This window comes from Pagrus major, chromosome 23 (assembly GCF_040436345.1).
Source record: "Pagrus major chromosome 23, Pma_NU_1.0".
NCBI lineage: Eukaryota > Metazoa > Chordata > Actinopteri > Spariformes > Sparidae > Pagrus > Pagrus major.
The window spans coordinates 29,082,904-29,106,058 of record NC_133237.1 but is presented as its reverse complement, the minus strand read 5'-3'; the positions used below and the strand labels follow the sequence as shown (position 1 = coordinate 29,106,058).

Below are 23,155 nucleotides of genomic sequence, written 5' to 3'. Positions count from 1 at the left end.
TTCTTTTCTCCCCTCTCTCTGTTGACTCTTCTCTGTAAATGTAAACTGAAGATTTCGGGGGTTAAACCGCATCCTGAATGAGTCTGAATGTGTGACGACAGTTTACTTTGATTCATACAGAAACATGAAGATATGCAAAGTGGAATCGAACACGCGAGAGTTCTCGGCTCCTTACGATGAAATAATGGGGAAAAGTTCATGAGACAGCATCTGAATCTGAATCAGCACAATCTGTCCGTCCACTGTTTCCAACCGCTGCTGTTCACCCTGTATGAAGTGGACCTGGTGTCAGCACCTCATCAAGGAAGAGATTTTAAAAATATATAAGAATATATGATAAGATATAAGAATGTCAGATTCTTTTATTTATCTTTAGTTTTCTGAGACGTGAAAACAAAAAACTTAAAAAAAGTAAAGTTGAGGAAAACAATCATGAATTGAAGCTTCTGAACAATAATTTTCTTCTTTCTCTGACCCTTCAGTTGATCTCTTGGCCCGTTTAAAGGTCCAAGTTTTAGGTGCTTTTATCCCTTAAAATCCACCTTAAACTGAGCAGATTACTGATAAAGTCTCCCTGAATTAAAACAATAAAATCCCTGAATGAAACCATGAGGTTAACCTCCAAATGTTTCCCTAAAAGCTCCAGTGTTGTTAAATTATAAGCAGATTTCACTCTTGATAACTTTGTAACATTTTCCTGCAGGAAACTATATTACAGTCTTTACATGTTTCCATTCATTTCTCCCTAATCCTAAAATTAACAATCTGAACACTTTTTAATTGTAAAGTGTATTGAGAACATGCCGTATGGTGATCATGCTCTTTAAATAAAATTGATTGATTAATTGAAATTAGGCGTCCACTTACTTTTGGCCATATAGTGTATTTTAGCAATGATGAGGTCTGAGGGAAATTAACTGAAACTGAACTCTATCTGGCCAAAACTATATGGACACGGTTTGTCCCTAACTCCATATAAATGAATACAGTAGCTGGGTTCAGGTGTCTAGATACTTTTGGACATTTGGTGTATTTTCCTCCTGAAACAATCCAGATTATTTTTTTTGTTGGTTTGTTCTTGTTGTTTGTTTGTTCTTGTGTCACTGTGTGGTTTTGTGTTAACAGTCATCGTAAGATGCCTCGGAGGGGGAGGGGAGGGGAGGGGAAGGGTGAGGGGTGAGGAAAGCGGGTGAGGTTAGGGTTGAAAGGGGAAATTTCCAATTTTTTTGCTTTGATTTTGCTTTGAAGACATCAGAGTTTCAGTTTCTGGAGCTTCATTTAAAAGCCGACGTGACAGAGACAATCACCAGAACCACAAGAACCAGCTGCCACAGGGACCAGAACCAGAACCAGAGGGGCCAGAACCTTCAGCACCTCCAGGACTTTCAAGACTTCCAGGACTTCACTGCGGCTCATCGGGTGAGTTTATTTCATCCGTTCATGTTTTTGATGCAGAAGATTTAAGTTTATATAAATTATAATATCGAGGAAACAAACAGGAAATATTTATATATATTATATATTATATATATATGTAATATATATATTATATATATGTTATATTGTTTGTTTTTATTTTTCTTAATTTTTAAATTTATCAGGACAACAAATATTTAAAACATATTTATGTTTATTTTTTGTTTATTTGTGTTTTTCGGAGCTGGAAAGTAACTAAGTAGCCCACAGTAACTCGAGTATTTTACTTGAGTACAGATTTGAGGTAGAGTCTTTTTACTCCATTACATTTACTCCATTACATTTACTGGACAGCTTCAGTTACTAGTTTACTCAACAGTTAGTACAAGTGCAGCTGTAACGATCAGTCCATTCGTTGATTACTGATCAACTCTGTTTCCTGTAAAAACAATCAATACTTTTACTGACAATACTTCAACTACATTTTCCTGATGATACTTTGACTGAAGAAACATTTTCAGTGCAGGACTTTAACTTGTAACAGAGTATTTTTGTGATATTAGTAGTTTTAGTAAAGGATGTGAGTACCACCAACTAAATACTTGTATTATATTCTTATATATATTGTGCTGTCGTCTATAAACTTATCTAGTAACTAAAGCTGTCAGAAAAATGTAGTGAAGTAAAAATATTTTCTACTATAAAATACAAGTACCTCAAAACTGCACTGAAGTACAGTCCTCAAGTAAAAGTACTTTGAATAACTACATTTTCCTGATGATACTTTTAATGACGAAACATTTTCAGTGCAGGACTTTAACTTTAATTTTTGTGATATTAGTACTTTTACTGAAGTACAGAGTTTGAATACTTCCAGCCAGAGGTTGTACAAATACTCAATTACAACTAAAAGTTAATGAAATAAAAAAATAGAAAAAAATATAGATATTTTCATATAATTGTATGTTTATCATGATAACAAAATGTTTGGTAGTTTAATCTGTAACATTTAATTTATTATTCACAGGTTTGTTTGTAAAATCTATTCTGAAAAGTAACTAGTAACTAAAATTGTTAGATAAATGTCTCCAAACTGAATATATTTAATGCTTTAACTACATTTTACTGATTCTACTCAAATTCAGGACTTTTACTTGAGTATTTTTAAAGTGTGGTATCAGTACTTTTACTGTAGTAAAGTATCCGAGTACTTCCTCCATTTCTCTTGTTTCTGTCGTAACTCGTCAAACAGCTTCTTTCTGATCACGTTAACGTTTTCTGAGAACTGATGACACCAGTTCACCGGCTGCTTTTAAACTTCATGTTCATCAACATGTACACACACAATCAAATGTCATAAATAAATAAATGAATAAATAAATAAACACGTTACATTTGAAGCTTGATGACGACAGCTCACAGTTACCGCTAACATGTTTCCTACGCGTCGAATTTCCTCGTTCACCGCGGTCAGAAACGTCGAGTGTTGCAGCTCCGGTGGAAACTTTCGTCACATCGAGGCGACGAACAGAAAATCTGACGAACAACAGAAACAAGTTTTGTTTCAGCTCACAGAGAAAAGTTTGGAATCACTGATCTGTTTCACTCTCACTCGTTTTCATTGGACGTGACGTCACATTAACTTTCACGTAAAGTCTCACTTTTTTGTGTTTCACAGCTCTGAAATGAAACTTAAGTCTGAACGTTTCCATCTGAGACACTTTGAGTTAATATGACAGACAGAACGTCACATGACGCCGTGTGCTGCAGGTCAGACGTCGTCTCTGACTGAGCCGGCCAACAGAAACACGGTTCTGACTCGGTATATCAAACTCATGTTCAACAGGGTTTATTCTTTATTTGTTTTAGTTTTGATGTATGAAAACTTGAGAAAATGATTCTTTTTAGTTAAAAACTGTGAAATCATTTTTGTCTGCAGGACAAACGAGGTGGAGATGATGAGTCACTGCGTTCACTGTGACACTCATTCTCACTTTTCCTCCGCTCAGTGAACACATCACTGTTATGGTGTGTCCAGGGTTCGTTTCTCCTCCACATCAGAATAAAACTACAACAGGCCTGTTGAACAGTGACATCATCACATTATGACTCTCATGGTTTTTGTGGTTTTTTAAAGAATCATCGAGGATTCATCCAGAAACATCAGTTCAGTTTGAAGATTCACTGATCGTACTTGAACTGAACATTCGAAAAATATAAATATATTAAACAGGAGAGATTCATTTATAATAATAATAATAATTCACAAAAATACTTCATCAATCAGCTTTTTAATCACATTTGAACAAACACTTATGGAGTCTGTAGCTCCATTATAATTACAATAAATTATCATATTGCAGATACACCACACAATGACACTATAGTATACATACTGCATATGTACACATAATATATAGGCATAGTTTAAATCTGCTGCAGCCACCAACAACAATAATAATAATAATAAATCAATACATCTGAGATAAAATCAAACTATTCTCATAACTGATCATATTCAGATTATTCAAACATTTGAAGATAAATTGATTCAATTCACTGATTTCAAAATATTTGTCATAATTAAAAGTTCATCAGTGTTTCTTTGAAATCAGACGTCAGTTTTTATTTAAACTTCATGTTTGTTTCTGTCAGAAGAAATAAACGGTTTCACTCTCCTCTGAGAGGATTGTGTACCTGAATGAACCTGCAGTGACTCACCTGTCCTGGTCCAGGTCTCTGCTGCTGTAGTCTGGATCAGACTCTCTGTGGTTTGATGACTCACACAGGTACACGGCCTCTGATTGGCTGATTGGTCCTGACAGCTAGCCAATCTGCTGTTCTCTGTTCCAGGTTACCTGAACTCCCCTACGGTGCACACAGCACACCTGAAGCATCTCAGTCCAGCTCTGACCAGGACCAAAACCAGGGGAAAAGACCACCTGAAGAACTTCATCTTAAACTGACGTCTGTTTCAGAACCTCAGGACCAGAAGAACCGGGACCAGATCCATCAAGACCAGCCGAAGATCACCTGAAACAAAAACCATCAGAACCAGAACCATGACGCTGTCTTCAGTCCTCTTAGTCCTCCTGCAGATCTGCAGCCTCCAGCTGATGCTGGTTGCCATGCCGACCTGTCCATTGGAGGGGGACCTGGTCCAGCGGGCCCACCATCTGCTCCGAGACCTGGTACGACCTTTTACTTTGAAACAGAACGCTGACTAATGTCAACTGACACTTTAACTGCTAACAGCGTCACATATAACTGACACTTTAACTGCTAACGGCGTTCATATATAACCCATCCTGTCTATAGAGATGAACTTTCATTTTAACGCTTCATCTTCACGCAAAATTTTAACAGAAAAGTCGACTTCTGTGCTGTTCTATTTCAGAACAGCACGCTCACTTTATCTGTAAGTCTTTGTGTAGCTTAGCATTAGCTTATATTAGCTTCATCAGTATCTTTCCACATGCAGCTCAGCATTAGCTTCTAGTTGTGTTGTCGATAAAGCGTGGACTGTTTCCTGTCTGTCCTGTAGGGGGGGTCATTTCCTGTCCACTGCCGGCCGTACAACGCCAACATCTCCTTCCCAGGCTCCGCCCTCCCTGCTGCCACAGCCAATCACCCTGAGGTAATCTTCTGACCTCAGCTGATCTCTCAGCCAATCATTGACCTGCTTTTCTGCTCAAACTGTGGTGCACTGGTAAAAAGACTCACCTCTGATTGGTTCTTTGCAGTGCCGCCAGGTATTATGGGTAGTGTATGAGTCACTGCAGGAGGCGGGGCCAATGTTCGACGATGAGGAGTTACCTGCTGGAGTTACCTGGGACAGAAAGACGGTCCGTGATTTCAGAATGGTACAGGACCGACTGGGGGAGGACGGCAGCTGTGTGAGTACCTGAACACCTGTCTGTCTGTCTGTCTGTCTGTCTGTCTGCCTGAACACCTGTCTGTCTGTCTGAACACCTGTCTGTCTGAACACCGGGGTGTCAGTCTGTCTCGGTTCCAGGGCGGCCATTCCGAACGTTCACTTTCATGTTTCGGAATGGCAGCCCTTAATTATTTTTGAAAAAAGGGCGCCATTCCGAACCTGAAAAAAGGTCTACCTTCGGAAATTTTCGGACCGTCGGAATGGCGGTCCTTCGGAATGGGGGTCGCCCCCCGTCTGTCTCTACACCTGTCTATCTCTCTCTCTCTCTGACCTGTCTCTCTCTCCAGTTGTCAGGTGTTGACTCTTCAGGTGTGTTATCTCCATACTTCAGTAACGTGACGGCTGTCCTCCAGCAGCAGGTAAACTCAGACACTCTGTCCGTCTCTACAGCTGTCTGTCTGTCTGTCTGTCTGTTTCTACAGCTGTCTGTCTGTCAGATGTGAATAAAGTTTTAAACATTTGAACTGAGCTAACATGATGAACAGATGAAGAAACAACAGTGTTGACGTCAAACACGTCTCTGTTCTGTGTTCTGCTGAAATTTGCATGCTAACCAGCAAGCTGCTACCAGCACTCTGTAGCTCAGAGGTGACAGTCTGATCGTCTCGTACTTATTTAGTCAACAAAATTAACTCAAGTCCAGAAAGGAAATATTCAGACATCTGTTTTCTTTACTAAACAGAAGAATCCACCGTCTGAAGTCAAGTTTGTCTCTTTGACTGAACTGAGACGAGCTTCATCTCCTCGTTAACTTATTGTAAATAAATCTTCAGTTTGCAGAGTAAGATGTGATAATATTCCAGCTCTACACGCCACTTAGCTCCACAAGCTAGCATGCTGACAGCAGCTAATCACTAAAGAGTAGCAGCAGTTAATGGTTATACTGCCCCCTGTAGGTTTGGAGCTTCCTTTGAATTCTGGGTTTTTATTTACATCACTATTAAAATGTGAATTTAATCGTCAACATGAATTTATTATTCAAATGTTTCCTCAAATCAATCATTAAAAATGACGCTCTGGTCGCTACTTGACACACTTCCTGTCTGTGTGTCACTCAGGATGGCGCCACCTGCGGACTGATGGCTCTGAGGAGAGATCTGCTCAAGGTCCTACAGTCCGCCCTGCATCAACACCGCACCTGTTTCACCTGGAGGAACACCACAGAGGACACAAGACCACGCCTACTGAGGAAGAGAAGCCACGCCCACTGAGTCAAAGAGACCACGCCCACTGAGGACACGAGACCATGCAAGGATTTCTATCATGCTTATTGGCCACATTTATTTATTTAACTATTTATTTTTATATTTATTTGTAACTTATTGAGGAAGTTTTTGATATTTATTTATGTTATTTATATTTTGATAACTCAGTTTATTTATTTATTTGTATTTTACTTTCTAATTTAAATTCTGTTGGACATTTTTAGGGCCCGAGCAGGAAACCTGCGAGGTCCCTATTGTTTCTGTAGTGATTATTATTCTTTTTTTTATTTTTCTTTGTCCCAAATGATCGCATTTTTCACTGCCTGAACATACCCCAAACCTCACCAAACTTGGAATATAGATCAGACCTGGCGAAAAATGTTATAATCTGTTGTCATTGTGAATTTTCACCACTAGGTGGCGCCATAATCAAGGAAAGTGCGTTTTGGCTAATAACTCAAAAAACCTTACATCCACGCGTTCACTGAATTGTGCTGAATCTCCTGATATAGGCCACGCCCATTACCATTTTTTTTTCACAAATTCGCAAAATGTCACAAACCTGCTTTTTCGAACTCCTCCCAGGCAATTTCTCAGATTTGCACCAAACTTTGCACACAGCATCTGTGGACCCTCCTGACAAAAATTTGTTAAAAGAATTGTGATAGTCCAAAGAATAGTCAAGTTATTAAATAACAACTTCCTGTAGATTCGGGTCAAACACACAGTTCTTCATATCTCCACCAAATATAGTCCGATTAACACAAAACTTTTTTGATTTGTGTTCCATGCCCACATGAGGGTCTCTGCAAAATTCGGTGCATATCCACCAATAGGTGGCGCTTTTATTGCTACATGACGAAATGACAGGTTGACTGCCTTCACTTTCATTTCCTCAATGGAAGTTGTTGCATGAAGAAGCCCCGAAATCAGCATGTCACAACAGCAGCATGTCACAACAGCAGCATGTCACAACAGCAGCATGCCCCGACGTGCGTGGACTGCGAGGGCCCGTTCATCGCTGCTTGTAGCTTTAATTTATTTTTGTGTTTCAATGTCTCAGTGTTCATTTTTCATCCCATTAAAGCATCAAGAAACGTTTCTGACAGTTTGAACTTTACTTTAAAACACACACACACACACACACCTCTGAACTTACTTCTGTCAAACAACAAAGATGTTATGATAAATCAGTGTTTTTGTGAATGGACTCTTTTGGGTTTGAGCAGAACAACTTATAACAGCTGTTTGTGGTTAAACTCTTTAATCCCATCAGACATTCAGAGGAACCATCTGGGTCTGTCAGCGCTGAAAACACTTTGACGATGCACAATCATCCACATTGAATCCTATTTCATGGCGGTCCATCTCAAACTGAACTGATTTAGAAAAAATATTCTCTTTAACATCAGAACAGGACAGGACAGGACAGGACAGGACAGGACAGAACAGAACAGAACAGAACAGAACAGGACAGGACAGGACAGGACAGAACCATCTTCAACTTCTTATCAGACAAGATTTAAAACTGTAAATTAAAGATTTGACTGAACAACATGATGACTGTAAATAAAGTGCAAAAGATCCAAGAGTCAAACTGTCAACACACTGACTCAGTCTGACTCACTCACTCACACACACAGAGCTATTTTTAATCCATAAATACCACAGAGATCAATCACAGTTCATTCATGACTCAGCTGTCGTCTCATCACCTCGTTATTAAACTGACTCATTATCATTTCAACTGTCAGATGATTATGAGACTGTTTCTGTCTCAGTCTGAAGATCCGATCCGTCATTAACTCCACCTTTGTTCTGCAGTTCTCACATATCAGTGTTCAACCCAGAAACCCAGATCCACAAGTTTCCTCAAAGAAACGTTTCATCTGGTCGTCTGTGGATTCAGGAGAGAGTCAGAGGACGAGCACGGAAGTCAGAGGACTTGTCAACATTACCTCGTCTGAGATTATGAAGACAACAAGGGGAGGGGGAGTGACACGCAGCAAGGAGCCCCAGGCCGGGACTCGAACCCAGGCACGCTGCGGCAAGGACAGGGCCTCTGTGCATGGGACACCTGCTCTACCAACTGAGCTAAACGGTCTTGGACAGTGTGCAGGTTTTTAGTGTTCTGTATCAGCTCTTTGGTTTCGTTTTAATAACTATTATGAGTTCTTTAATGAGTCGTCTGTCAGTCCAAGGTAAGTGAGACAAAATGCTCAAATCATCTCTGAGCTGTCCGATCAATAAAGCCATAAAAAGGCCCCAAAACTTCTTCAACTTAATGTGTAAATGAGGCGTCACAGACGATGAAAAACCAAACTGACTTCTGACGTTTACTGACTTTATTATGAGACGAAGAAACACAGAAACAAACTGAACAAACTAAACTAGTTGAGATAGAAAACAGCTGCAGCAGCCCTGTGTTAATACAGAGTGTGTGTGTGTGTGTGTGTGTGTGTTAATACAGAGTGTGTGTGTGTGTGTGTGTGTGTGTTAATACAGAGTGTGTGTGTGTGTGTGTGTGTTAATACAGAGTGTGTGTGTGTGTGTGTGTGTGTGTGTTAATACAGAGTGTGTGTGTGTGTGTGTGTGTTAATACAGAGTGTGTGTGTGTGTGTGTATGTTTTAATACAGAGTGTGTGTGTGTGTGTTAATACAGGGTGTGTGTGTGTGTTTTAATAGAGTGTGTGTGTGTGCGTGTGTATGTTAATAGTGTGTGTATGTGTGTTAATACAGTGTGTGTGTGTGTGTGTGTGTTAATAGAGTGCGTGTGTATGTGTTAATACAGAGTGTGTGTTTAGTTCCCTCCTCCGACCAGCAGGAGGAGCTGTGATACAGAATGATGACGAGGACACTCCAGCCAATCACTGTCCAGTTTGTTAAGTCAGGTGACTAAACTGAACAACTAACCCTAACCCTCTACATGATGAGGCGTTCCTCCATGTTACTCTGGTCCATGAACGCATCACCATGACTGATTATTAACAATGTTCACTAAGCCCCGCCCCTCTACTCCTCAGTGGGCAGGACCTCCTCCAGAGCTTCCTGTTGGTTCGGGTCAACGTAGTCCTGATTGAAGGTGACAGAATCAGTTCCCAGTTTAAACCTGTGGATGGCCAGTAGACACTGAGCAGCCTGCACACACACACACACACACACACACACACACACACACACACACACACACACACACCAGCGTTCAAATCAGAGAACTTTATTAACACTGAAGTCATCAAACATCACCTGATGAAGAAGAATAACGTTGTTTTTCTCCGTCAGTTAAAGGACAATTATTTATTTTATTTATTTATTAATGGTTTAATTGATCTGAGTCAGAATAACGTGTATTTGTTTTATCATTGATAACTCAAAGTTTAAATATAACAGACTGTTCATGATCTCTTGTTCTCATGAAGCTGACTCAACGAACAATGAGCCTCATGTCAGATTCATATTTAATAAATCTGTCAGATCGATCAGTTTTGTCAGAAACAAATAAAACAACCTAACATCCAGTTAACATTCAGCAGCTCGGTGGACAGTCAGCATGTATTTGTATCAGTGTGTTGTGTGATGAACCTGCACGTCCAAACACACCTGGATGTGACTCACCTGTCAGGCGTGAAGGAAACACGCTCACTGACACATTTAAGCTCAAAATTTGAGAAATAATTATTTAGTGTGCCCAGAAAAGTTTAAATATTAAACTTCAACTTGGAGCAAAAACAAAAGTGTTTCTTTATTTATTGAGTATGTCAACGTATGTGTATACAGGTCAGTCAGTGTGTGTGTGTGTGTATACAGGTCAGTCAGTGTGTGTGTGTGTGTGTGTGTATACAGGTCAGTCAGTGTGTGTGTAAACAGGTCAGTCAGTGTGTGTGTGTGTATACAGGTCAGTGTGTGTGTGTGTGTATACAGGTCAGTCAGTGTGTGTGTGTGTGTGTGTGTATACAGGTCAGTCAGTGTGTGTGTGTGTATACAGGTCAGTCTACATGTGTGTATACAGGTCAGTCAGTGTGTGTGTGTGTGTGTGTGTGTATACAGGTCAGTCAGTGTGTGTGTGTGTGTGTGTGTATACAGGTCAGTCAGTGTGTGTGTGTACAGGTCAGTCAGTGTGTGTGTGTACAGGTCAGTCAGTGTGTGTGTGTGTATACAGGTCAGTGTGTGTGTGTGTGTACAGGTCAGTGTGTGTGTGTGTACAGGTCAGTGTGTGTGTAAACAGGTCAGTCAGTGTGTGTGTGTACAGGTCAGTGTGTGTGTATACAGGTCAGTCAGTGTGTGTGTGTGTATACAGGTCAGTCAGTGTGTGTGTGTGTGTGTGTGTGTATACAGGTCAGTCAGTGTGTGTGTGTACAGGTCAGTCAGTGTGTGTGTGTACAGGTCAGTCAGTGTGTGTGTGTGTATACAGGTCAGTGTGTGTGTGTGTGTACAGGTCAGTGTGTGTGTAAACAGGTCAGTCAGTGTGTGTGTGTACAGGTCAGTGTGTGTGTAAACAGGTCAGTCAGTGTGTGTGTGTGTATACAGGTCAGTGTGTGTGTGTGTGTACAGGTCAGTGTGTGTGTGTGTACAGGTCAGTGTGTGTGTGTGTGTATACAGGTCAGTGTGTGTGTGTGTGTACAGGTCAGTGTGTGTGTGTGTGTATACAGGTCAGTGTGTGTGTGTGTGTACAGGTCAGTGTGTGTGTGTATACAGGTCAGTGTGTGTGTAAACAGGTCAGTCTACGTGTCAGCAGAGTTCATTAACTCTTCATTTACAACTTTAATGTCTGACAGCTCGTCACACAGTCATCATTACATCATCGTCATCAATCAGCATGTATGATGACATCATCTTACACATCATGACATCACTGTAATTATAATAATAAAAATAACAACAACAACAACACAAACATTTATGAATCAGCTGCGACACATCTGAGGAAGAAAACAACCTTGTCACCATGGCAACAGGAAGGCACTTGGGATGACAGGCGCTTATAGCAGCCAATCAGAGTTCAGACTGAACTGACAAGGAGACAGGAAGCAAAAAAGGACTCATCTGTGATTGGCTGAGGGACAGAGGTGACATTAGGGTGTGTGTGTGTGTGTGTGTGTGTGTGTGTGTGTGTGTGTGTGTGTGTCAGGCGAGAGGTGGGCTGAACAGTTTGTTGTATTCTTCTTCAAACGAGACTCTCTTCAGACGCTCCAACGATAGCAGAGTGAGACCTCCCTACACACAACATATCACACACAAGCACAAAAGAAGACAGCATCATGTTTATTACATGTGACATGTATGTAGTTTAAAGTCACAGAAACAGACGACATGTACGGCAGCCTGGAGGGGACATGTTTGTTGGTAGAGGACATGTACGGCAGCCTGGAGGGGACATGTTTGTTGGTACAGGACATGTACGGCAGCCTGGAGGGGACATGTTTGTTAGTAGAGGACATGTACGGCAGCCTGGAGGGGACATGTTTGTTAGTAGAGGACATGTACGGCAGCCTGGAGGGGACATGTTTGTTAGTAGAGGACATGTACGGCAGCCTGGAGGGGACATGTTTGTTGGTAGAGGACATGTACGGCAGCCTGGAGGGGACATGTTTGTTAGTAGAGGACATGTACGGCAGCCTGGAGGGGACATGTTTGTTAGTAGAGGACATGTACGGCAGCCTGGAGGGGACATGTTTGTTGGTAGAGGACATGTACGGCAGCCTGGAGGGGACATGTTTGTTGGTAGAGGACATGTACGGCAGCCTGGAGGGGACATGTTTGTTAGTAGAGGACATGTACGGCAGCCTGGAGGGGACATGTTTGTTAGTAGAGGACATGTACGGCAGCCTGGAGGGGACATGTTTGTTAGTAGAGGACATGTACGGCAGCCTGGAGGGGACATGTTTGTTGGTAGAGGACATGTACGGCAGCCTGGAGGGGACATGTTTGTTAGTAGAGGACATGTACGGCAGCCTGGAGGGGACATGTTTGTTAGTAGAGGACATGTACGGCAGCCTGGAGGGGACATGTTTGTTAGTAGAGGACATGTACGGCAGCCTGGAGGGGACATGTTTGTTAGTAGAGGCTGTCTTGTGATGTCAGCTTATGCAGCTCAGGTACGTACCCAGGTGAAGACGGAGAAGAAGGAGAAGACGATGGTGGCTCTGGCGGCATCGGCTCCTTCGTTCAGAGGGTTGTCATCCTCTTTAGAAACCTGCCACTGATTGGCCAGAAAACAGAAGCCAACGAACCAGACCAGAGACCAGAGCGCTGCAGAGAGTCGAGTTACACGCGGTTACTGAACGCAGCGACAGGTAAAGGCAACAGAACCAGGAGGCGGAGTCTCACCTGACACCCCGATGTCGGCCATGACGGCCTTCTTCCTGTCCTTCACACCGCTGATCTGAGGGAAGTACACGTCCAGCGCCAGGAAGGCAATGCAGCAGAGGAAACACAGCGTTCCCATGGAGACAGCATAGTTACAGGCGATCTGGTTGCGGTTGAAGATGCAGAACTCTTCGACCTCTTCTGGACGGTTAACGTAACCCTCGTTAGCGACGCAGCCGAGGATCACTATGGAGAAGAGCTGGAAACAGAGAGGAGACGGCAGCTAGCTCAGTGATAACAGACACGTTCATTCTCAGTACAAGAAGCTAGATGCTAACATGGAGGAGTAGAATCAGTGTGGCTCTGGTTTGGCTCTGATGCATGTAATCTGCAAAGTAACTTGTAACTAAAGTTATCAAATGAATGTAGTGGAGTAAAAAGTACAGTATTTGTCCCCAAAGTAGCAGAAAATGGAAATACTAAGTACAAGTACCTCAAATTGTATTAAAATACAGTAGTTGAGTAAATGTACTCAGTTACATTCCATCACTACAAATAAAGTTTTATTTAAACTGTAAACTGTAAACGGTCCAATCAGAGCAGCCGAGTCAAACACTGAGGTTTTGTTTGAGGAGTCTTGTGTTGAGCCTCAGGAATGTTAACACCAGTCTCATGACACACACACACACACACACACACACACACACACACACCAGATAACACAGATTAATGTTAACTCAAGTTAAACCACAACTGACCCAAAACATGAACTGAGCTTCAGAACCAGAACACTGACCTCTGATCAACTGCAGTGACCACAAACACAAACATGACTGACTGACTGAACCAGCAGGTCAACAAAACACATGACTGATTAGCATAACCCTGGCTGGCTAATGTGTTAGCAGTTAGCCAGCTTACTTGTGAAATGTAGCTACGTCACACCTGGACTCACCTGTGTGACCCCTCGGTGACTTGTAGAATTTTGTGATGTCATCATGACATCATGATGACATCATCAGACTCACCCAGCAGAGGACCCTGACCACAGTCTGAGGCTGTCTGAAGAAGGTCAATGGGTCGAAAGCTCCGCCTGCCTTCCCTGCCCCGTACGCCTGGAAACCGTCCATCCACACCACTTCCTGTTCCTACACCAGTCAGGACCAGTACAGACCACTTCAGCCCAGTTCAGCCTACTTTAACCCTCCACCTCCACCTCCTTGCTCAATCCAGTTAGATTCTGATCCAAAGTTGGCCCCAGCCCAGTTAGTCTGGTTTGGTCCAGTTTGGTCCTGGAGTGTCTCTGGTCCTGTCCTGGTCCCGGTGCTCTCTCCTTCTTCTTCTTCTGCTCTTTTATAAACTGTAATCTGCTCTAATCCTCCTCATCCCCCCTGAGAGTCTGAAGGGGTTTAATACCCTCAGCCAAGTCTCACAGGCTGTGGTCCGCCTCCAGCAGCTACACCAATCACCTGCTACTATTTCCCTATTTTCCTCCAATCAGGGTGAAGGAGGTGGAGTTATTCTGCCTGAGAGGCATCACTCTTCTTTCCTCTCTGACAGTTTTATTATTTTGATTCTTTATTTTATTTTTTTATTCAAAATTAAATCTCAGTGTGTTCATCTCTAATCACTAATGTTATTGATTATTGAGATTTATAATTAGACTTGATTAATAAACTGACTGTTTACTAAATTAAACAGACTTTACATGGATTGATGCAAAACAGTCACTTCCTGTCAGAGCACAGAATGACTGACAGCGCTAACATAGCATGCTAACATAGAGTCTTTATCCTGAACAGGTGAGACTTCAGTCAGAAAACATGATGCAGGTAAACTGTGTGTGTGGGGGGGGGGGGGGGGGGGCATTAAATGTTGATATGAATCATCACAATAAAACAGCTGTAAATATTAAAGTTATAACAAACACAAACATGATGTCATCTCCTCCTGTTTATTACCTGCACAACCACACCTGACACATTTTACTCAAATTCATCTTTCGACCAGTTCGTTGTTTTTTCACATTTTTAAAATATTTTAATTATTATTTTGAAAAATACTCTGACAGTAAACAAACAAAGGACTTTGTAGCAGTTAAGACAGTATTAATAAACGTTATTAATAAAGTGTATCAATATAGTTTATTAATAAACTATATTGATACACTTTATTAATAAAGTTTATCAATAAACTATTATACTAAACTTAATAAATGAACTATATTAATAAACAAGTGTTGAACAGAAGTTTAAACATGTTTTAATGATACTTTTCATCATCAACGTTCAAAACCATCTGATCACATCAGTAAAGTTATTGTTGAATACAAGTCATTAATATTTGTTATCAGATAAATCAAACATCAGAAACATGTGACCTGAGTGTCATTCAGTCATGTGACTGTCACTGCTCTTCATCTTCATCTTCATCATCTTCATCATCATCATCAGTGGGGGGGCGAGTACGGTTAAAGAAACCCAGCTACACACACACACACACACACACACACACACACACACACACACACACACACACACACGTTAATTAACTGTAAATACATTATTTTATCAAGTGTCATTAAGCATTAATTAATGTTTTATTAACTAAAGATAAGTGTTTCTGATACAATCGATGGTCTGATCAATACATTTATTGATTTTATCGATTGTTACCTTCCAGAAGATGATACTGAGCATGCTCAGGAGGAGGAGTCCAGAGACGACTGATAGGACGATGTAGCCAATAGGAATGTTTTTCTCTCCATCAGGAGGCCGCCACGACACACTGAGCTGAGTCTGCACACACATGCACACACACACACACACACACACACACACACACACACACACGCACACACACATTGTAGACTAGAGTTCAGTTGTTGATCTGTGTGTGTGTGTGTGTGTGTGTGTGTGTGTGTGTGTGCGCGCACACACCTGTGTGTGTCCACTTGGCAGCAGCAGCAGCTGCACCTTTGATGACGCGTTGATGACATCATAGGAGGCAGAGGAGACGAGTTCATAGTTCAGGTAGGGAGTCTGTACAAAGAGACAGGAGGTGAGTGTGTGTGTGTGTGTGTGTGTGTGTGTGTGTGTGTGTGTGTGTGTGTGTGTACCTGTGCAAGTGTGTGTGTCCACAGCCTGGCTGATATTCGGATGACAGCACTGAAGCTCCGCCCCAACGCTGTGACATCACACACAAACCTGATACAACTCGTGTCACTGCTGCTGCAGTTCTACACACACACACACACACACACACACACACACACACACACAAAGATTATTTTAATTCAAGCTCATTATAATGATAAATATAATAAAATAATGTGTTTGTGTTTATTTACCACATGAACAGTTTGACTGTGTGAGTTTGTCTCCTCCTGCTGGATCAACTGAGAAGCTACAGACACTCTGGACGAGTTACCAAGCAGCTGCAGACAGACAGGTCAGAGAGACAGACAGGTCAGAGAGACAGACAAACAGACAGACAGGTCAGCGGGACAGACAGACAGGTCAGAGAGACAGACAAACAGACAGACAGGTCAGAGGGACAGACAGACAGGTCAGAGAGACAGACAAACAGACAGACAGGTCAGAGGGACAGACAGACAGGTCAGAGGGACAGACAGGTCAGAGAGACAGACAAACAGACAGACAGGTCAGCGGGAAAGACAGACAGGTCAGAGAGACAGACAAACAGACAGACAGGTCAGCGGGACAGACAGACAGGTCAGAGAGACAGACAAACAGACAGACAGGTCAGAGGGACAGACAGACAGGTCAGAGAGACAGACAGACAGACGACAAACAGGTCAGAGAGACAGACAGACAGACAGACAAACAGGTCAGAAGAGACAGACAGACAGACAGACAGACAGGTCAGAGGGACAGACAGACAGGTCAGAGAGACAGACAGACAGGTCAGAGGGACAGACAGACATGTCAGAGAGACAGACAGACAGAGACACAGACAGACAGACACGTCAGAGAGACAAACAGACAGACAGACAGACAGACAGGTCAGAGGGACAGACAGACAGAGACACAGACAGACAGACACGTCAGAGAGACAGACAGATCAGAGAGACAGACAGGTCAGACAGACAGACAGGTTCTCGACCTTGAAGGGGTCTAACTGCGATGCATTCAGGGTCCTGCAGCTCAGTGATTCTTCTGAGGCGTTGGAGAAGACGTAGAGCAGGAAGTGATGTCGCCAGGTGATGGGGAAGTCCACTGTCAGCCGGGCGTTGACTGCACTGGGACCCTGGTTCCTCAGCTACACACCGATATCATCAATATCATCAATATTATCAATATCAGATATATTATTAATATCATCAGTCGGATCAATATACTAAATGACATCACTTCTGCAGTGACATTCAGGTTAGCATGTAGCATCTTAGCAGTGCTAAGTGATAAATTAGCAACAAGTTAGCATTACTCATCTTCCTGATTGTTATCAATGGGTACAGCTTGTTATTGATCATCTGATCTCAACTGTGTGGTAAGAACTGTGTTTCTCATGGGGAGGACATGGACAGTTTAACAGGCTGCATCACAGACTACATAAACTTCTGTGTTGATAACACTGTACCCACCAGGACTGTACAAACAACAAACCCTGGATTAATCCTGACATAAAGGCTCTCCTGAGGGAGAAAAAGAGGGCCTTTAGGTCAGACAACAAGGACGAGCTGAAGGCTGTGCAGAGGGAGCTGAGGAAGAAGATCCGAGAGGGGAAGAACAGCTACAGGAGGAAGATGGAGGTTCAGCTGCAGCAGAGTAACATCAGTGGAGTCTGGAAAAGCCTTAAAACCATCTCAGGGCTGAGGAAACCAGACTCCCAGGCTGCCGGGGATCAGACGTGTGTGAACGACCTGAACCTATTCTTCAATAGGTTTGACCAGACACCCACCCCTCCCCCGGCCCAGTCATCTCTGCTGACCCCACCACCTCTTCTACCCCCCCTGTTTACAGCCCCATTCTCACCTCTACCTCCCTTTCCACTGCATTCATGTTGCAGACTCCCTCCACTGCCCCCCCTGAAATTCACACACCTCCCCCACCCGACACTCAGCCCCCCTGCTCCAATCTGTCCCTCTCCACTATCCAGGTGAGGAACGAACTGAGGAAGATGAAGGTGAAGAAGGCTACGGGTCCAGACGGGATCAGCTCCAGGCTCCTCAAGTCCTGTGCAGACACCACACAGCCTGCACTTCTGGGGGACAAGCTGGAGCTCGCAGGGGTGGACCAACACCTCACGTCCTGGATCCTTGACTACCTCACCAACCGGCCACAGTATGTGAGGACTCGGGACTGTGTGTCGGACACAGTCGTCTGCAGTACGGGGGCCCCACAGGGAACAGTCCTGGCCCCTTTCCTGTTCACCCTGTACACTGCAGACTTCTCCCACCAAACACCCCACAGCCATCTACAAAAGTTCTCTGACGACTCTGCTATCGTCGGCCTCATCAGGGACGGGGATGACAGAGCCTACAGAGAACTTATTCAGGACTTCGTAGACTGGTGCCAGCAGAACCGCCTCCAGCTCAGCGCCGGGAAGACCAAAGAGCTGGTGGTGGATTTCTGGCACAGACAACCCTGCACACAGGTGAACATCCTGGGAACGGACATTGAGATGGTGACATCTTACAAGTACCTGGGAGTTCACCTGAACAATAAACTGGACTGGACTGATCACACTGCAGCAACATACAAGAAAGGTCAGAGCAGACTCCATCTGCTGAGGAAGCTCAGGTCCTTTGGGGTGCAGGGGGCACTCCTGAGGACTTTCTATGACTCTGTGGTGGCATCAGCCATTTTCTATGGAGTAGTCTGCTGGAGCAGTAGCATTTCAGCAGCAGGCAGGAGGAGACTTGAAAAAATTATGAAGAAGGCCAACTCCATCCTGGGACGCCCTCTTGACCCAGTGCAGGTGGTGGGAGAGAGCAGGATGATGGACAAGCTGTCATCGCTGCTGGTGAAGGAGTCCCACCCCCTGCAGGTCACTATCACTGCACTGAGCAGCTCCTTCAGCAACAGACTGATACACCCCAAGTGTGTGAAGTAGAGGTACTGCAGGTCCAAGTGTGTGAAGGAGAGGTATCACAGGTCCAAGTGTGTGAAGGAGAGGTATCACAGGTCCAAGTGTGTGAAGGAGAGGTACCGCAGGTCCAAGTGTGTGAAGGAGAGGTATCACAGGTCCAAGTGTGTGAAGGAGAGGTACCGCAGGTCCAAGTGTATGAAGGAGAGGTACCGCAGGTCCAAGTGTGTGAACGAGAGGTACCGCAGGTCCAAGTGTGTGAACGAGAGGTATCGCAGGTCCAAGTGTGTGAAGGAGAGGTACCGCAGGTCCAAGTGTGTGAAGGAGAGGTACCACAGGACCAAGTGTGTGAAGGAGAGGTACCGCAGGTCCAAGTGTGTGAAGGAGAGGTATCACAGGTCCAAGGTCCAAGTGTGTGAAGGAGAGGTATCGCAGGTCCAAGTGTGTGAAGGAGAGGTATCACAGGTCCAAGGTCCAAGTGTGTGAAGGAGAGGTATCACAGGTCCAAGTGTGTGAAGGAGAGGTATCGCAGGTCCAAGTGTGTGAAGGAGAGGTATCACAGGTCCAAGGTCCAAGTGTGTCAAGGAGAGGTATCACAGGTCCAAGTGTGTGAAGGAGAGGTATCACAGGTCCAAGGTCCAAGTGTGTGAAGGAGAGGTATCACAGGTCCAAGTGTGTGAAGGAGAGGTATCACAGGTCCAAGTGTGTGAAGGAGAGGTACCGCAGGTCCAAGTGTGTGAAGGAGAGGTATCACAGGTCCAAGTTTGTGAAGGAGAGGTATCACAGGTCCAAGTGTGTGAAGGAGAGGAATCACAGGTCCAAGTTTGTGAAGGAGAGGTATCACAGGTCCAAGTACCAAGTGTGTGAAGGAGAGGTATCATCAGGTATTCATTATTTATTAACAACAATACACTGCCACGCTGTTTACAATTACACTGTTTATATTGTACAATATTATGTATATACAATGTATACGAGTCAATTTCTATTTCTTATCCTTTTATTATATTGTTAATTTTTTACTATTATTATTGTTTATTGTAAGATTACTGTCCTTGGGCTGCTGTGACAGAAATTTCCCCCTTTTTTGGGACAAATAAAGGAATTCTGATTCTGATGTGATCAGGTGACAGAAGCAGCAGGTTAGACCACCAGGGGTCAGTGCATCCCCCTCCTGTCCTCCAGCAGACGACCCACACAGACTGGGCTACCTGTCTCACTACACCTGTCTGGTTCATGGTCCTTGGAGAAGGTCCAGATCCATGACTCTTAACAAGAGGGTTCACATTCATAGAGCTGATGAAGCCTCACCTGGGACCAGGTAAATGACCCCGCCTCACCTCGTACACATGTTCCACCATTGGACCCACTTCCTCTAAACTCCCAGGATGCTCTGCAGGCAGCCAATCAGGGAGAGGCAGGACAACTTCTGGAGGGGAGGAGCCGCTAGAATCACAAAGAGACATCATTCAGTCTGTAGATCAATCGCTCAATCGATCAGTCGACGTTTATTGATACTACAGAGATCATTGATTATTGATTGACAGATTGTTTTACCCTCTGATCTCCAACGATGCCTCAGCTTTCACCTGAACCTCCACTGAGACCTCGTTACTGCTGGAGTTCACTGAGTTCTTACTGAGAGACAGACAGATAGACAGACATACAGACTGTTTACATTCAATTTATGAAAGAAGAAACATTTTATTGATCTAAACATGTCACATTTTACAAATACACTAAACAGTAACCAATATAGGCGACTTTTTTGTCCCCAGACTCCCTTAACAAATGTGTCAGTTTAGTGAGTTGTTGAGTTGGAGACACTTTATAAACTGTGTGAAACTCTGTCTCTGACTGATTCTGACTTATTTGTTCCTTCTTGTAAATTCAGCAAATGTTCTACATGAACTTCTTTCTGTCTTTGGGTCTGTTTGTCTGTTTGTCTCAGTGATGGACGGGTTTGTTTCATACAGAGCAGGAAGTGACATCACATCACAGGTGGTCACTCAAACGCAGGTTAATGTAGCTGTGAAGTGACAGACTGAAAGCTGATCACTGATTGATCCCTCAGGACGGAGGTGACAGCAGGTGTGACAGCAGGTGTGAACAGGTTCAGTACCTCCTGATTTTCAGGTTGAAGGTGATGTGACTCTCCACCTCCTCCAGATGGCCCACACTGAACAGAAGACCTGTCTGCAGCTGAGGGCAGAGAGACAGACAGTTATATTTATGTGTGTGTATGTCTTACTACTGATACTGATACTGATAACTGTGTGTGTTTGTGTGTTACAGTGTGTGTTTGTTACAGTGTGTCCTTGTCTCATGGGGTTGCCGAGGTCACAGGTCACAATGACAGTCTGATTCTCTTTCCTCTGAACACACACCAGTCTGTTAACACCCTGCAGACGACAAAGAGCACCGAATCAATATTGTCAACCTGTGTGTGTGTGTGTGTGTGTGTGTGTGCATGCGTGCCTGCGTGTGCATGTGCGTGTGTGCGTGCGTCACCTGACTGCTCTGGAAGTGTGTGTGTTCTGGGATTCGGACCACCAGCTCAGTTTCGTACGCTCCCTCACCGTCATTCTGTGCCGACACCGACAACAACACTGACTGATCCCCACCGACCAACACACTGTCTGACAGGCTAACACACACACACACACACACACACACACACACACACACAGAGTTCAATCAGTAGTAACAGTAGAGACAATCTGTGTTTATGGTGCGCTGCCTTGAGATGCTGATGCCTTTGTTATCATTGTCCCATGTGTTGTCTGTCCTGTTTGTGGACACTCAGTTTCCCTGTTGGGGGATTATTGAAGTCTTTCGTATCGTGTTGTCTCAGAGAGATGATGTCCACAACACACGAGGCACAGCAGCTTAATTTAATTAATTAGTTAGTTTCCTGACACATGGACAGACTGGATCCAAATCTGGTGATAATTAAAGTTCTGTGTTCAGGTTGGAGGAAAGCAGCTCCTGAAGAATCCTGAGCTCCATCAGAGCCATCTGAAAAGATTCATTTCATTTCCTCTGGAGAGTTTCCTCTGTCCTGTCCTGTCCTGTTTATAACTACAGCTTGTAGTTTTGATGCTTAAATGTGTCACAATATTTGTTAGCATTAGGATAACTGTTTATTGTTGTTTACTGGTGTGTGTGTGTGTGTGTGTGTGTGTGTGTGTGTGTGTGTGTGTGTTGTTGACTCACGGCTCAGCAGTCAGCTTCAGGTCAGGAACACAGATGTTGTCGTCTCCACAGTCCAGAATGATCCTGGTCTACACACACATACACTTATAAATATACCTGTAAGGTTAGGGTGTGTGTCTGTGTGTGTGTGTGTGTGTGTGTGTGTATGTGTGTGTGTGTGTGTGTCAGACTCACCTGTGCAGATGCATGTGTCTGTCCGTGCAGCAAAGCATGCTGGGTAGTGTTGAGGAGGCTGATGTTGACAGTGATGAAGATCGGACTCAACTTATCTCGAACATCCTCTTCAGACTGCACACACACACACACACACACACACACACACACACACACACACACACACACACACACACACACACACACAGGTGTGACTCTGATTTTCTTCTTCATGTGTTTTCGTTCTGTCACTCACTCACCCTCAAGTAGGCAGTCTGATTGATGCAGGCCACGCCCACCTCCCTCTGGACCATCAGTCTCATGGTCTCCTGCGGCTGGTTGGTCGACAGCAGCAGTGTCCGTCTTGCCATTGGCTGCTTCATCTTATCCAGCTGTAGCTCCACCCCCACGACTGCCTCGGCCAATCAGCAGGCAGACAGACAAAACAACCTGAGTATCCAAGTGTATACAAGTGAGAACAAACCTGTGAGGTGTGTTTACCTGTCTGCTGTGGGATTCTGTGACCAGACAGGTGGATGCACACCTGGGCAGCGAAACTGTGGAGAGGAAAGAATATGGAGCTAAATCGGGCTCAAATGTTTTGTACTTGAAAAGTAAAATTTGAAACTGAAATTTCAAGTTTTGATCTTGAATTTTGAAAAATACATCAACGTATTCAAAATAAAAATAAATGTACAAAAAGTTTTTTCAGGTTAAAAATAATTATGATCAACTCTGGTAATTCTTTTGAATAAATCATTTATTTTCATTTTTCACTTTCATATGTTTCGATATTTGGGATCCTATTTCTTTCAGTTGCATGTTTTATCTTTTCAGATTCAGATCTGAGTTTTTTTTCAGTTTCAAATCT

The 23,155-nt window shown here is 43.5% G+C and overlaps 3 protein-coding genes across 4 annotated transcripts in view; 1 reads left to right on the top strand and 2 right to left on the bottom strand.

Annotated features, from left to right (window-relative positions):
* Positions 1-4,478: 4,478 nt before the first annotated feature.
* Positions 4,479-6,564, top strand: ifnphi2 (interferon phi 2). The gene is made up of 5 exons (XM_073495056.1): positions 4,479-4,607; positions 4,961-5,053; positions 5,160-5,312; positions 5,641-5,712; positions 6,412-6,564. The coding sequence occupies exons 1-5, from the start codon at positions 4,479-4,481 to the stop codon at positions 6,562-6,564; spliced, it is 600 nt and encodes a 199-aa protein (XP_073351157.1).
* A 4,691-nt stretch (positions 6,565-11,255) lies between these two features.
* Positions 11,256-14,152, bottom strand: syngr1a (synaptogyrin 1a). Its single transcript, XM_073494836.1, has 4 exons — positions 13,893-14,152; positions 12,886-13,123; positions 12,662-12,807; positions 11,256-11,772 (listed from the first exon to the last, which is right to left on the bottom strand). Exons 1-4 carry the CDS (start codon positions 13,992-13,994, stop codon positions 11,683-11,685), a joined length of 576 nt encoding a protein of 191 aa, XP_073350937.1. The 5' UTR covers positions 13,995-14,152; the 3' UTR covers positions 11,256-11,682.
* A 647-nt stretch (positions 14,153-14,799) lies between these two features.
* itga2b (integrin, alpha 2b) overlaps positions 14,800-23,155 on the bottom strand; it is a 31,200-nt gene continuing 22,844 nt past the window's right edge. For both annotated transcript variants that reach the window (XM_073494683.1, XM_073494682.1), the window contains 15 exons: positions 22,786-22,841; positions 22,545-22,696; positions 22,306-22,419; positions 22,132-22,199; positions 21,427-21,562; positions 21,225-21,317; positions 21,038-21,117; positions 20,473-20,553; positions 20,256-20,361; positions 16,990-17,145; positions 16,214-16,300; positions 15,983-16,102; positions 15,804-15,905; positions 15,540-15,662; positions 14,800-15,348 (listed from right to left, as the gene is read on the bottom strand). In XM_073494683.1, the coding sequence (XP_073350784.1) occupies positions 15,271-15,348; positions 15,540-15,662; positions 15,804-15,905; positions 15,983-16,102; positions 16,214-16,300; positions 16,990-17,145; positions 20,256-20,361; positions 20,473-20,553; positions 21,038-21,117; positions 21,225-21,317; positions 21,427-21,562; positions 22,132-22,199; positions 22,306-22,419; positions 22,545-22,696; positions 22,786-22,841 (1,552 nt within the window). In that variant the 3' untranslated portion in view covers positions 14,800-15,270. The remainder of the gene's footprint in view (positions 15,349-15,539; positions 15,663-15,803; positions 15,906-15,982; positions 16,103-16,213; positions 16,301-16,989; positions 17,146-20,255; positions 20,362-20,472; positions 20,554-21,037; positions 21,118-21,224; positions 21,318-21,426; positions 21,563-22,131; positions 22,200-22,305; positions 22,420-22,544; positions 22,697-22,785; positions 22,842-23,155) is intronic.